Source organism: Thunnus thynnus, chromosome 23 (genome assembly GCF_963924715.1).
Source record: "Thunnus thynnus chromosome 23, fThuThy2.1, whole genome shotgun sequence".
In the NCBI taxonomy this organism is placed as follows: domain Eukaryota; kingdom Metazoa; phylum Chordata; class Actinopteri; order Scombriformes; family Scombridae; genus Thunnus; species Thunnus thynnus.
In genome coordinates, this window is record NC_089539.1 from 12,067,621 (window position 1) to 12,081,793 (window position 14,173).

The 14,173-nt window shown below is 39.8% G+C and overlaps 1 protein-coding gene across 1 annotated transcript; it reads right to left on the reverse strand.

The window, feature by feature from the left end:
* Positions 1 to 1,782: 1,782 nt before the first annotated feature.
* gxylt1b (glucoside xylosyltransferase 1b) lies at positions 1,783 to 10,082 on the reverse strand. The gene is made up of 7 exons (XM_067581832.1): positions 9,800 to 10,082; positions 8,535 to 8,745; positions 8,317 to 8,448; positions 7,812 to 8,063; positions 7,463 to 7,586; positions 7,080 to 7,252; positions 1,783 to 3,412 (listed from the first exon to the last, which is right to left on the reverse strand). Exons 1-7 carry the CDS (start codon positions 9,997 to 9,999, stop codon positions 3,251 to 3,253), a joined length of 1,254 nt encoding a protein of 417 aa, XP_067437933.1. The 5' UTR covers positions 10,000 to 10,082; the 3' UTR covers positions 1,783 to 3,250.
* Between the last annotated feature and the right edge of the window lie 4,091 nt (positions 10,083 to 14,173).

Consider the following 14,173-nt stretch of genomic DNA (forward strand, 5'->3'; position numbering starts at 1 on the left):
TGTAATTAGCAAATGTTAGCAATCCAACATGCCCTCCAAACATCCAAATATAAGCATTGTCATTGTGACCATGGTAGCATTTAGGTCAAAGTGCCGCTGGACCTCAGTACAGCTTAGCACAGTATAGCATAGCTGTAGATGCTCGTTTTGTTATCTCACTGTATTTAGAGGCATAGCATCAATGTAGCTCATGTTGATGGATGCAGCAAGTTTCCCCTTGACCTGTGATCTAAAAAAGGATTTATCAAGCTTCACTTATCCACCTCTTTAGGTTCTTGTGCTTTCAGTTTATCTAAAATCCTTGTCCTTCTGTGAAAGAGAAAATGAGTTCCTCCATATTATATTTAAAGCCCTCTCTAGCTCAATAGGTGTTTTGTGGCATATATCCCTCATGGTTAAGGTTGTTCACCCTTTGTAATCAATGAATACAACTCATAATCATCCCACTATATATTTACAGCTACAATATAAAGCACATCTATATGAGCTTCCACCATGAATATTTTTCTGTTTTCTCATGATGATATCATTGTGAGGTCTAACTGTTTTCAGGAGAGCAATATCCAAAAGATAGAGCACCGAAGCAACAAAATGCCCTAATTGCTATATTGGCTATGACAGCCTTGTTCTTTCCATTGCTAACACACTCCATCAGCCCTTTCTCTGTCCTCCCACTATGAACTCTTCAACATTATGCCCTGTGACAATGAGGAAAAATCTCCAACCTTTCCTGGAATTTTTATGTCTCCCTTTTTTGACCCTCACAAACACAGACACACACACACACACACACACACACACACACATTCACATTTAATTATTCTGTGATGTCCCCATTTTTCCCCTCATCTTCCCCTCTACCCACTCGAACTCGCTCTAAATGCTGGAGGTCACGTATTTATTTTAAATAGTTTCTCTTCCAGCCGTGGTGGCACAAAAGAAATAAAAATCAGAGTTATTTATTATGATATAAAACATGTAGTTTCAGGAAAATGAAACCTTGGAAGGATGGACGATATTGAATTTTTCAACATGGTGCTCAATTCAAGCCATTGTCTCACTCTCCCTGGGGACCTGGCCTGTTACATGTTGCATTTAAGCACACAGGTCAATAAAGGTAATTGATAAGCTCTCATATGGATATATAGTGATGAATGAAGGATATTTCTGGTGCAATGAATCAAACTACCTCAGGAGCCATAAACGGATGGTTGTATCCCCCACCTAATGGGAATAAGCATAAACTCATTCCCTATAGTCAATGCCATACAGTGTCACAGACAAGCAGCTGTATACTGCTGTGTTATTGGTCCATCACTTACACTTTATGAGCACCTAGAGCTGAGGCAGAAATGGTGTAGCACCTCGGGTGGGCTAGTCATACATTATTGGCAAGTCCATTGATCTATCCAAGGAGGCGATAGAAACATAGCATCAATCTTCAAGTTGGAAAAAAAAGGTGCCATATACTGGTTAAGATAGAAAAATCAAATGTGAGATGTTTATATTTGGCTGATCCAAACCCATATGACAGCAAACAATGTAAAAATAAAGTGGTATTTTGATTAAAACCTCAGAAATGGCTTCTATGTAGAATATCTGAGAGTTTTATCTTATAATATTTTATCTTTTATAATAAAATAACATTTTTCCTTCTTTAAAACACACTCATATAAGTATAACAAACCTTTTAAGAAAAAAGCTAAAAAGATATTTTCTTCACCCAACACTAGTGGACATATGAAAAAACGCTACCCTCTGGTGGTTAAAAATAACACAATCTTACAAAACTGAAATGATCTTTAATATAAAAAAAGACACATTTTTTACACAGACATATAAACCAGTAAACATGGAAATGTAACAAAGGATATTCTAACAATACAACCATACAATACATGAAACTGATAATGATAACATTTTAATTTCAACCCTTAGCGTCCAAAATACATTCAAAGGTGCAAAAACCAGTTACAGTAAAAAAAAAAAAAAACAAAAAAAACAACACTTTGGTATCAGGAGAGGAATTTGTAGCTTATTCTCATGTTCAACAGCATTTTTCTGCACGAGTGTATGCTGATAGACTGTGTATCAAAACTAACTAAACAGGATTTTAAGCATACTTGTGTGTCTTGATTGACACAACACATCCTTTAAAAAAAAAAAGTAGTAGTTAATATCTAATTATGATCATAAACATTCAGGCTCAAACCGACAGATGAAAATGTAAAAAAGTTTACTTAGAACCTGATATCACAAAAATGTAGACCAACATAGGACATAAAAACAATATTTTCTCAGCAGGGATGGCACCTACAGTACATATGTGAACAGTGCAGTATGTGAATCATCCTGTTTAGTCAAAATATGAATTATATAACCTGTGTACCAGTACTCTAACAGAGGTTTTATAAGCTTATCCCCTACTACTGTAGAAATAACATGAAGAATTGCAGAAATCATTTATACAGTCTCTTGAAAATTCACAATACAGTACCTTATTTTTACATGAATGACCATCTTGTTGCTAATCAAGTGGTTTCTGAAGGTTGTAAAAGTGGTCCAGTGCATATATCTAAGAAAACGGGCCCTGCAGAAAAAGCCCATTGTCCAGTTCTGATATGGTTTTGTCTCTTTTAATAATAAAAGTTTTTCACATGGTTCAATAAATTCTCCAATATGGAAAGTCAAGAGCTCCTCTTCCAAACTTTTACAGATCTTTTGCAGCACAAGGAATGATCTCCTTTAGTCAATAACCAAAGGCACTAGAATACAACGACATGGAAGAGAAACTGTTGGTTTAAAAAACAACTCCCCAGTTCTCAGTTAACTATAAAAATATTCAAACTCTCTGACAGAATTGAGCCAAATCATTTAAAAGCCTGCGTGTACACCTGTAGCACACATTTTTGTGTTTGCTAAGTTTAGTACTGGCTTACGCTTCATTTAGATCACGCTCTTATCCAGAGCAATTTACAAGAAGTGAGCAGTTAGTCTTAAATCAGTTTGTCAGATAACAAACTGTTTACTAAGCTATAGTGGTTGTGTTTCAGTCGAAAAAAAATGTCCTGCTGTTCAAGCAGGGTTTCAAGATTAGATGTTAGGCATTAAATTTCTTGATCAAGGACAGCAAGTACATATGGCCAGCCACAATTAGCACCGTTCCTTGTCTTGGCAACAAATCTTGTAAAACTGAGGCTAAAAAGAGTCTGTTTTTGGGCCTCTATTCCATCATTGTCATTCATTTTTGTCACCGTCCACTTGGGGCCTTCCTGTTGATGTTTGCCAGGCTGTGTGCCAGCTTCTTGGTGAAGAGCGCGTGGGATTTACCACAGTAAGTATGTGTCGTCTTCAACAGTTCGTCCTCAAGAGGAGTCAACAAAGAATTCAGTGGGTCCGCGCCAAATGAATACTGGAATGACAAAACGAGTCATAGGTTAGATTTAATGTAGCGTAAAATATTAATTCCAAAGCAAAGAATATCCAATTTGAAAATCCTACATTTTTTTATTTCTTATTTCTCTGTCCCGGAAATGTGATTTCAGTGGAAGTGCAGTCCAATTCCTCAGGCAGTGCTTGGAGCATTCACACCCTCCTGAATGATGATGTCAAGGGTGATGTCTGTGAGGATTTAGGGTTTAGAGAGGACACTGGAACTGGCCTGGAGACTGGCTGCCCACCACTAATTTATATGGACCCTAACCCTTCCCGAAGAGACCAAGAAGTTCTCTCCTGAGTGTAGTCATCTACTGATAATGAAGAACTTTTGAAATGTGCTTCAACAGTGCAGAGTATCAGAATATTTAATTCATGTTCTTTTGTGTGTCCTACTAGTCTCACTTCGCCAGGCAAGTTGACTTATATTTTTCTACCCCTTCATGTTTTTCGGAAAGCTGGAAATGTGGGTGGTGGTAGCCTAAAGGTTGCAGAGCTTAAACCGAGCAGTAGAAATCCCAAACTACTGTCAAAACAGCAAAGTAGTGCTTTGGGCAGCATTTGGGCGTGGAAGATATCTCTCAACTGGATAAATTAAAGACTAAATCCGCAAGGCATGCTGAACTCAGATGGGACTCCAAATCTAATCTGATTGGTCAGCAGGGCAAAACATAAAGCAGTCAGCACTGTTGAAGTCACTTTTATGCTATAGGCTTACCGTCCGGTGATAACCGAGGATTACAGAAGAAATTTCATGTCTTCCCAATAATGAAGGAGCCTTTACAATGCTCCGAGGAAATCAAAGGGGAATTACCATTTTTATGCCGGCTCATTTGCTTCTGGTTGGGTTCCTGATATTGGGTAACAAAGAGAATGGCGTTTTTATGAGCACATACTTACACGCACACACATACACACCCGCCGGTCATAAAGTTGCATTTACAGTTTGTGTATTGATTTTGTGTGGCTGATGGGGCACTGTTGATGCGCGGACTCCAACTCTAAGTGTACCATCGGCTGTAAAATTTAACTACAGCTTCCTGGGCTCAGCTTTTGCAGCAGAGGGAGGGAGGAGATTCTTAATGACGGACAGACCGCTGCAGTCTGTTTGAGACGCACACATACGAACAGACAGACAGGAGCAATGCTGTTTGTATTCTCATTTCTTTGTGTGCAGGTGAAGAGCAGAGCCACTGATTTACATTAGTCACCAGTTTATTAAGAGTGAAATTTTAATTTTAAAGTTACAATTAATAGCTTATTTTGACATAAACATAATAAACATAATGCAGGGCTGTCACAGTTAAGTAATCCTTGGCCCTTTTTCACAATTTAATTAATTAATCAGAATAAATTTAAAGGATTAACCAAAAATGAAAATAAATGGACATGTTTATTAGCCTTTGTCTCACTGTGGTGTGTATTGGTTTTTCAGTGACGAGTATGACATTTTAACTATTTTCAGTGGGTGAGCATTATGTGAATTTGGTAAGCAGCGAAGCAGGTTGGGTTTGTTCGTTTTGTCCCCTCTGTCATAGATGTTTATGTTTTTTGCAGAGACTACATATAGATATGTGTTTATATACATGAGTGACACATATCAAACTGTGAATAAGAAAGCTGAGGAAAGAGGAAATGCTACTTTTTGCATTGGTTTCATTCATCATCAAGTTAATCATCCCCTCGCTGCGCTTCTCCTGCATAACTACCATCTCCTGTCATTTTCTCACCTGTCCACCAGTTTTCTTCAAGTGTGTTTCCCTCAACATATCACCTTAGCAGTCACCTGACTACACACCTGCTCCCCATTAGTCATCAGCTCCAGTATATATGTGCTCTCCAACCAGCATTCACTCTTTTGCTAGATTCCCTACGTAACCCCGGCTTTGAACATGCCTCCCTGTCGGACACTTATAGACTTGCTTGCCTGTCTGTTTAGTTTCTAAATGGCTTCTGTGAAAGTTGAAGTGTTCTGCCTTTGCAAACTTGCATATTAGATGAAGAGGAGTTGAACTTTTTTACCCAATTAGACAGTAGATGGGAAAATAGGGCAGGACTGCACATTGGGTCATTACTACTGTGCCTGTCCCCCACATGTGGGTTAAGTCATGAATTACTATAAACACTCTAAAGTTGAATTACTTCTTGAGACTTTTAAAATGTCCGAATAACTAGGATATATTTCAACATGGAGTAAAAAAAGTACCCGTAAAGACTGTTTTAATGTTACCTCTATGTTTTCTGTGTGAGTCTGTATTTAAATCCTCTTTCCTGTGCCACTTTTTTGGACCATCACACTTTTACCAAGTTCCCAATGTGTTACTGTCCTTGGTTATTCACTCCACACAGTAAACTGATATCCTGAGGCGCTGCTGCAGAGGAACAACAAAGAAATGGATGATATGGTCTGTCCAGTGAGATTAAACACACGGACGACAAATCTATACTCCTCCATCCTCCAGGCAAACCAGACTTAATCACATATCTATAAAAGCATCAATACCTACTATACATAAACTATTGGAAAAGCAGTGTACATGCATGGTGTGTGTTCATGAATGCTATGGGCCCTTGGGTGGGGTTAGGGTTGGTGTGCCAGTGCATACAGTGCAGGTACATATGTGTCTACTGCTGTAATTGATCTTGCCCTATAATGCTGTAGTCTTAACTGCAGGCCATGGATAAGGTATGGATCAGCCAATGCCTTGATCTATGTTCAATGCTTTGTTAATAGGAAAGCAATGAGACTCCCAATGTTGATGTCTTCATTAAGTAAATGCCACTCCTGTCGTCAATATCATTACACTGCCGCTAAACAGCCCATAAACATCCTCACGGGGGGAATTAGCTTTCCCTCCAATCTTCTGCCAATGGTGGAGATTTGTGTCTTCCAGTGCAGACAATCAGGTGTCACTGACACTTAAGGTGCCCACACGTGATCAGCAGTAAAACTGCTCTGCGCTGGTTGTGCCGTTGTTTTCCCACGAGGAGAGCGGTGTGCCCAACTAGGCTGAAGTGCTACCCTTCGTGTGGCGCACCACTCGAAACTGCCACCAAGCACTGTGCTCAAGGTTCAGATTATTTCAACTTTGACCGCCGTTGCCACTGACCTTCCAAGGCCCAACAAATGAGAACACAGCTGTATGTGACTTAGCCAGGAGTGACACATGCAAGCAGGGGAGGTAGAGAGTGATGGAAGAAAAGCTGCACTATGCTCTATGCCCTACCTCGTGGTGAGCAGAGAGCAAATTTCTTATCATCCGAAGGCAGCTTTGTGGTCTTTAGGGTCAGCACCAATCCAAGATCTCATCTTGGATGGTAAAGAAACGGCAGAGGTGTGTCACTAAGGGTTATAAAAGGCCTCCACCCATCAGATGTTCCTCTAAATTACACCTGCAACACTTTCAAAAGGCTCAGCATGCCTTTTTTTAACCTTGATTATACCCGAGAGACATTTAATGGGGTGCACTTGTTCCTTTTCAATCACTGTTCTGGTGGACAGCTAATTTTAAACTCAGATCTGAACAATGTGCAAAAATCCCAAAGATGCGAGCACAAAAATAACAAGAGTCCTGTAATGCATATCATAAAACCTAAATATGGAGGAACCACTCAAGCACTAAAACACACTGAGGCATGCTCACCTTTCGTATGGCCTCATAGACGGCTCTGAAGGCAGGTTGTTTGTGGTCGTGGTAAACCCCTCTGTTTCCATGCAGTATGTAGATGCCATCTTCCTCAGCTGAGGCACAGTTGCTGCCGTAGATACAATGGTCTGGACGATAATTCCACTGGCACGGAAACTCCAGCAAGCTCTCTGGGGATGGCGATGCACAAAGACAAACAATTTAGTTGACAAATGAATGCCACAAAGTGGGGTATCCTGTGCACTTTTACAGATGTGATAAACTAGCAAATTTGGAACTGTCAATGACAATGAATCCAACTTCAATATATCTATGGGGGCTGAAAAGCATTATCGATCTCTATGCACATATGGACATATAAATGCTATATATGCACTTACCAGGGTTATGGTGGAAGATTATATTAAGAAGGTCCTGGTCTCCCCAGGTTATGTTGAGTTTGTATTTTTGAAGTAGAGGCATCAGCAGCTCCTCCCAACGGAGCCCCACCAACGTCATGTCATTCTGTCAGCACACACACATTTATACATAAGTCACACTTACATCCTGACACATAAGTGTCAGGATGTAAGTGGTTAAGCATTGGTAGCTTTGCATTGCAACAGGATCAAACTGAATCCCTTCACAAACCTGCAAAACAACTGCAGCAGAAGGGGGACACCCTGTGGCCAATAAGGGTAGTACACTTAAATGCCACTACATAAATGTGTCTTCATCAGTCATGAGTACCTTAAAGAACATATTCCTCATCCTTGTCATGTTCATGATCATGACCCCTGAGTTGATGCCCGTCGTGCCGTAGAAGGGGTGACGGGCGAAGCGGGTGTACCAGGCGATGCGGGGCTCCTCGTGCTCTGGGGCCATGGCTGCCAACTGTGAGGAGTTAAACTGGGACAGAAACGCCCATAGCTTGTCTACAGGCTGCAGGAAGAGGATGTCTGAGTCCACGTACACTATCGAGTCAACATGCTTTAGGATCAGCTGCAGAGATGGCACAAACACAAAAGGACATTTGTCACTTAATGGAAAATATGTAATTATGTGAATGCTCTCGAAAGGGTGCATTATGATGTTCGCTGACCTTGCAAAGGTAATATCGGCCAGGATAATAAAATGTGATGCATCTATATTTAAAATGTAGCTTTTTCTTTCCAAAAAAGCCTATATTACATGATTTGAGAATGTCATGTTGAAGACTTATTTCTGCTGAGTTTTCTATCTATAGGAAACTTACAGGTAAGAAGAGCCTCTGAGAAGCGCAGGGTTTGAAGAGTTTTTTCCACTCGGCTGCGTTCTCACTGGGGAAGCTGATGGAGTACAATGTGTAATTGAACCTGGAGCGAACAAAACCAGGCCAGGACTCCAACTGAAACACAAATAACATTAGTTTGCTGGTAGTAGAGACTTACAGTTTTGCAGTTTAATAGTCGGTTTCAAATATTTCCTACTCACAGCTTCCATGAAGCTGGCATGTAGCTGATCTTCAGCAAAGATGTGCAGGCAGAGGCTTTTGATGCTGAGAAGCACAGCGGATTTGATCATGGTGAGGGTCTCCTCCAGCCTCTCACCACAGGCCACCACAGCCAAGTGCATGGGAGGTTCAGGTCTGCTCTGGATGCTGCCACCACCTGCCTCCACCTGACCTCGCTGACGCATGATGTACCTGAGTGAAAGGACAGAGAGTCAGACAGATTATTTTATAATAAGTGAAGAGACCAAATTTAAGAACATTAGTCCTAGTGTGGCTGATATCAATTCAACCTTCCAGACGTTCAAGTTTTCATTATGTTTTTACCTCTAACTATGCATTTTCTGAGTCAGATTCATTGACTCAAGACCATGGTTGCATGAGCCAGAGAAGATTCAATTCAACATTTCCTTTTGTTTTAAATTACTGTACTGGGATTAGTGTTTGGCTACAACACCACCGTGTCTTTTGTCCTTCTGATATAAATCACAACTTATGAGATAGAACTACAAAAATGTCATTGGAGAAATTCAAAAAAGTGCAATAAAGTCACTATGACCTGATCATTATGCAGTAATATCCCCTATGGATCTCAACTCACTAGAGGAAGGTGCACACAGGTGTCAGGTGTGGAAAACAGATCTGGGTTTGCAACTGCATCATATGTTGAAGTTTTGACTATATTTGTGAAATCATGATGATATATGGACTTCAAATATACCTTCATGGTTTTTAATCGATTTTTAAAATGACAAATTGTATGACTGATTTGGGCTGTAGGAAAAGGCATGTTTTCCTATGACAACTGTAGTGTAACCTTGGTGAAGCAGACATACTCATTAATAAATCTCTGAACTTGTAAGCAGCACTTGAGGATTTTTTTCCCAGGATGGCAAAGTCATGACCCGCCCTACTCTGCCTCTGATTGGCTTACCCATATTCTTACCCTAACCCCAACCAATCCCAGTCCTCATGCCTTAAGCTAACCAACCCAACCAACGAATGCAAAAACTAATAGTATCCAATCAGAGCCAGAGTGGGGCGGGTTATGCCTTCACCATCCTAGGAAAAAAGGCATCCAGTTATAGCTATGTATTTTGCCTGCACAGAGCCAGCCAGCGTCACATTCCTACACACCACACGAGGATGAGAAACCCACATGTGTGCCCATGCCTACCGTATGAAATGCAATTATGTTACCTGTTTCGACATTTAAAAGCGGGAAAAGACGTGAAAACCCCAGACCTACCTATTGTACCAGTGTGGGCTTTGGGGCCCAGTTTTGTCCGCGGCCCCTCGCCTGGCTCCGGGGGCTCTCGGGGGGATGAAAATCCTCTTCGCTCCGTTTCCCCCGTTTCCGTCCGAGTCAAACAGTTTACTGTAAACATATAAGCCCGAAAACACGGCGAACACCGTGCACAGCATTAGTGCACGAATGTAACGCCGCATTATGGAGTTTGAAACCGCAACTCGGAGGTACAGTCATGACACAGAGGCGAATAATAATAACCGTGAAGTGTGACGCAATGGTAAGGCGTTTCCGGTCAAATTTAAGAAAATAAAACTCTTGGAGGTTTCGCAGTTGTAGAACTACGCCCTCTGGCGGTCGCAATATGTACTGCATTCATTTTCCAAGCTTTAAAGGTGCAATATGTAGAATTTAGTGCCATCTAGCAGAACGGACTTGGCAGACGTTGAATATAATATTCATAAGTATATTTTAATTTTCTACTCAGCTGTACTTGTCCTGCAAACTCTCTGAATCTGCTAAGTTATGTTCCCTGCATAATTGCCTTGCTGTGGTTAAGGATTGGATGGCAGAAGATTTTTTTCAGCTTAATTCTTCCAAAACGGAAATCCTTATTATAGGCCCTGAGCACACTCATGGCCAAGTTCTGCCTGCTCTTGGCTCTCTAGCTCAGCATGTGGTACCCACTGTTAAAAACCTTGGAGTTATTTTAGATCACAACCTCATTTTCGAGTCCCATGTTAAAAGTCTAGCTCAGTTGTGCTTTTTCCATTTGAGAAATATCTCTAGAATTAGATCTTTTATTTCTTTTAATGATCTTTTAAGAGTGATTCATGCTTTTCTCACTTCTCGTCTGGATTATTGTCATACAGTGTTAACATGCCTTGGCCAAAACATGATTGTATCGCTTCAGGGTGTCCAAAATGCAGCCTTTTTACAGACTTTTAATCAAATCACGAAAGCATGATCATATCTCCCCTATTTTAGCTTCCTTTCACCGGCTGTCTGTTCATGTTAGAATTGATTTAATTTGAATTTTACTTTTGACCTTTAAGGCCTTGAATGGTATGGCACCGAGCTACTTGGCAGAGCTTTTAAATCATTACTCACCAGCATATAGCTTGAGATCCTCTGATAAGGCTCTGCTAGCTATTCCCTGGTCAAGGCTGAAGACTAAGGCTGACAGGGCTTTTGCTGTCAGGGTGCCAACCCTTTGGAATAGCTTACCAGAGGAACTAGAAAATTCACTGTATTATTTTAAATCTTCTGTCAAAACTTACTTCTACCATAGGGCTTTTTATTATTTTATCTGTTTTTTAAATTTATTTTATCTGTTACTCTAATGTCTTACTTTATCCATTCTTTTCTATCATTACTTATAACTGTTTTATGTGTTATTTTGCTTGTTGACGGTGAGTTTGGATGTGATTGTTTTCCCGCTTTCTTTTACTCGTTCTTGTTTATGAAGCACTTTGTGCTATATAAAGTTTATATTATTATTATTATTATTATTATTATTATTATTATTACAATATCAATTAGTGTATAATCACCTGAAAATAAGAAACGTGTTTTCATTACCTTAGAATGAGCCCTTTTATATCTACATAAGGAGCAGGTCTTTTTCCATGGAGGCCACCGTGTTACACAGTCATATTTCTACAGTAGCCCAGAACGGACAAACTACACATACTGGCTCTAGAGAGGGCCTTTTGCGTTTTTTGCAAGTTTTGCGGCCACTGTAGGTTCTCCTACACGCTTGGAACTTATGTTGAAATCCATTGCAAGACGGTAATCAGTTCAAAGTCAGTATTCTCAACTTCCAATCTAAATGCATCCTAGTGGATCTGCTCGGGAAAACATGGACACCTACAACAAACTGTTTTTGAGGGCCATGTACAAGCAGGGTTTCATTCCATCCTGACACTGCAGCATCTGATTTAACAGATTAACACACTTTAAAAGAGACTGGAGGAGTAGGCAAGTACCGTATGCTCGCAAAGACTTTTATGGAGCACAAATCAACTGAATAGAAATGGCAACTAAAAAGTTGTTAAATTACACTACACTACACAAAGCAAAAATGGTGAAAAAGTAGTCCTGCTTATTGTTGACTGTGTGCTGCTATTTTGCTGTGGCTTCAGGTGTCTTTTTGTCAGCAAAATCAGGCTCGATGGATCTTGCCTGAGTTTCCGACTTAGAATTCCAAATTGAATGACCGCTCCATTGCACTGTCAGAGGTCGTTTTTTTTCTGAGTTTGGAGGACAATTGATTGCAGCAATACTGTAGATAGAGAGTGAGGGGTATTCGATTTGTTACAATCTACAACCTCACCACTAGATGCCACTTAATCCTACACACTGCACCTTTAAAAAACAAACAAACAAAAAAAAACTTCAATTATATTTTTCTTTATTTACTACCAGTACCTGTCAAAAGTTTGGACACACTTTAATGAGAAAGTGTGTATGTATTTTAAGTTTTTCTGTTCAAAAAATATCGGTGGGGTAGAAGAAATTAAAAACCATAATTTGGATAACAAGATTACTTGGTCTATGTAGTCACTTATGACTTTTAAGACCCATTTGTGCAGGTACGCACAATAAAATTTTGGCCTTTTCTCATACATATCTACATCTTTTTCATTAACTTTCATGATAATACTTGAAGGCAAGTCTCTCAGCCTGAGAGACAGATCTCAGAGATGGCACACGTTATCTCAGAGCTGCTGAGATATATCCTGTGTGCATTATCAGTCTTAAGGACTCAAATATTGAAGGGAACTATTTGTTATAACAGTTTTACTTTAGCCCTACCCTGTCAATTCAATAACTGACACTTTACAAAATCACTCTCAACTGCTCTTAAAAAGATGTCAATCCTGGGACTGTAAAGTAATAATTCAGTTTATACTTGATTTTATTGTGTGTAATAATCTTACACTTGTATAACAAAATGTCGTGTTTTGATGCTTACTTTGTTTAAGGTGAGTTTGGAGGCGCTCGGTCTCTGCAGCCTCTGTGCTTTTTTTCCCAGTCATTTCCAAACGTACAACTTCACGCTTTTATGTTGAAGGCGATAACAAATGTCCGGATGTTGTCTTTGTTCTCTAAGTTTCACTTGACGCAGATCATGCAACAGAACCAGCAGGTCGGGACCCTAAATGGGGGGAAGGGTGGGAGCGATAAGCAAAGTTGTCCCCACTCCCCTCCCCTCAGGCTCTGTCTGCTGCAACTTTCAATTGATTCCACCTCTGAAAAGCCCCATTCATGGCTTTAAGTGACTAGTCGTCTTTTATTGAGGTGGCTGCTCCAGACAAACAGATAGGATAGGATAGGATAGAATGGAATGGAATAGAATAGAACAGAACAGAATAGAATAGAATGTCTATTGCATTTTCATTTAGTGTGGGAAAACTTAGGTTGTTGACTGATGTAGTTCATTAGCGTGTTAGCAGGCAATCAGTACTAATGTTAAGTAATTTGATAATTTACCCTCCCATCCAGGTACATGCCAGAGCTGACATTTTTACTAATGAAGCTGCAAATCGGTGGCAAGAAACACAATGCAGCCTCCATGCCATGTCATGAATATGGCTTGCCCTGCTCAATGTAGAGCACCTAAGCTGAACTATTAGGTGGGTAAACACTACACAATTTTCATGCATAATTGTGCATTATAGACTTAATCTGTACCTGCATGTATTGTGGTGAATAAACAGTAGTTATTGAATCACTCACCAGATGGAGCTAAAAGGTGCAGCAAAAAATACTCACTCAGCAAAAGGCTAAATAAGCAAAACCAGTGTGTAAGCATGTGATCGAGAACCAAGGAGGTGGCTCATGAAAAAAAAAGTATACCTGTGCATAAGAAGAGTTGTTGTTTTTTTTTTTTCTTTTTTTGAATTTTGTTATTTTCTTATTCAGACATGTAATAAACAAGTTCACACATTTTAAAACAATAGAGCATGGCAAAGCAAAACAAAACAAAAAATTATCAACAAGTGACACCAACACATTTTTAAGTGTCTTTCCATATTTGCCACAACCGGATAACAAAATGTCTCTCTAAACAGTTCTCACGAGCCCACACACTTAGTCCCAGCTAGTGTAGTGAATCTATGAGAATACGTCTCTGACACATTAAACGATACTAACAAACTAAGAGACATAGCCTGTCCCACATTATACCGAGACCATATATTATCATGCCATGACAGTTCTCAGGATCTGTGCTAAAATGTTAAAAGAATCTTGACAATAACACTGGTATGATGGATAATACAACCACATCAAAACATTGTAGTACAATATTTTAGAAATATCCATTTTATCTGTGTAATTCTACAGGTTTTTATAAGTTATTGTGTAGTT

Coding starts and splice junctions, on each gene's coding strand:
- gxylt1b (XM_067581832.1), bottom strand. CDS start 9,999: ATGCGGCGTTACATTCGTGCACTAATGCTGTGCACGGTGTTCGCCGTG. Junction 8,746..9,799: donor AGCCCACACTGGTACAATAG/GTAGGTCTGGGG, acceptor CCTTTCACTCAG/GTACATCATGCGTCAGCGAG. Junction 8,449..8,534: donor ATGCCAGCTTCATGGAAGCT/GTGAGTAGGAAA, acceptor TTTGTGTTTCAG/TTGGAGTCCTGGCCTGGTTT.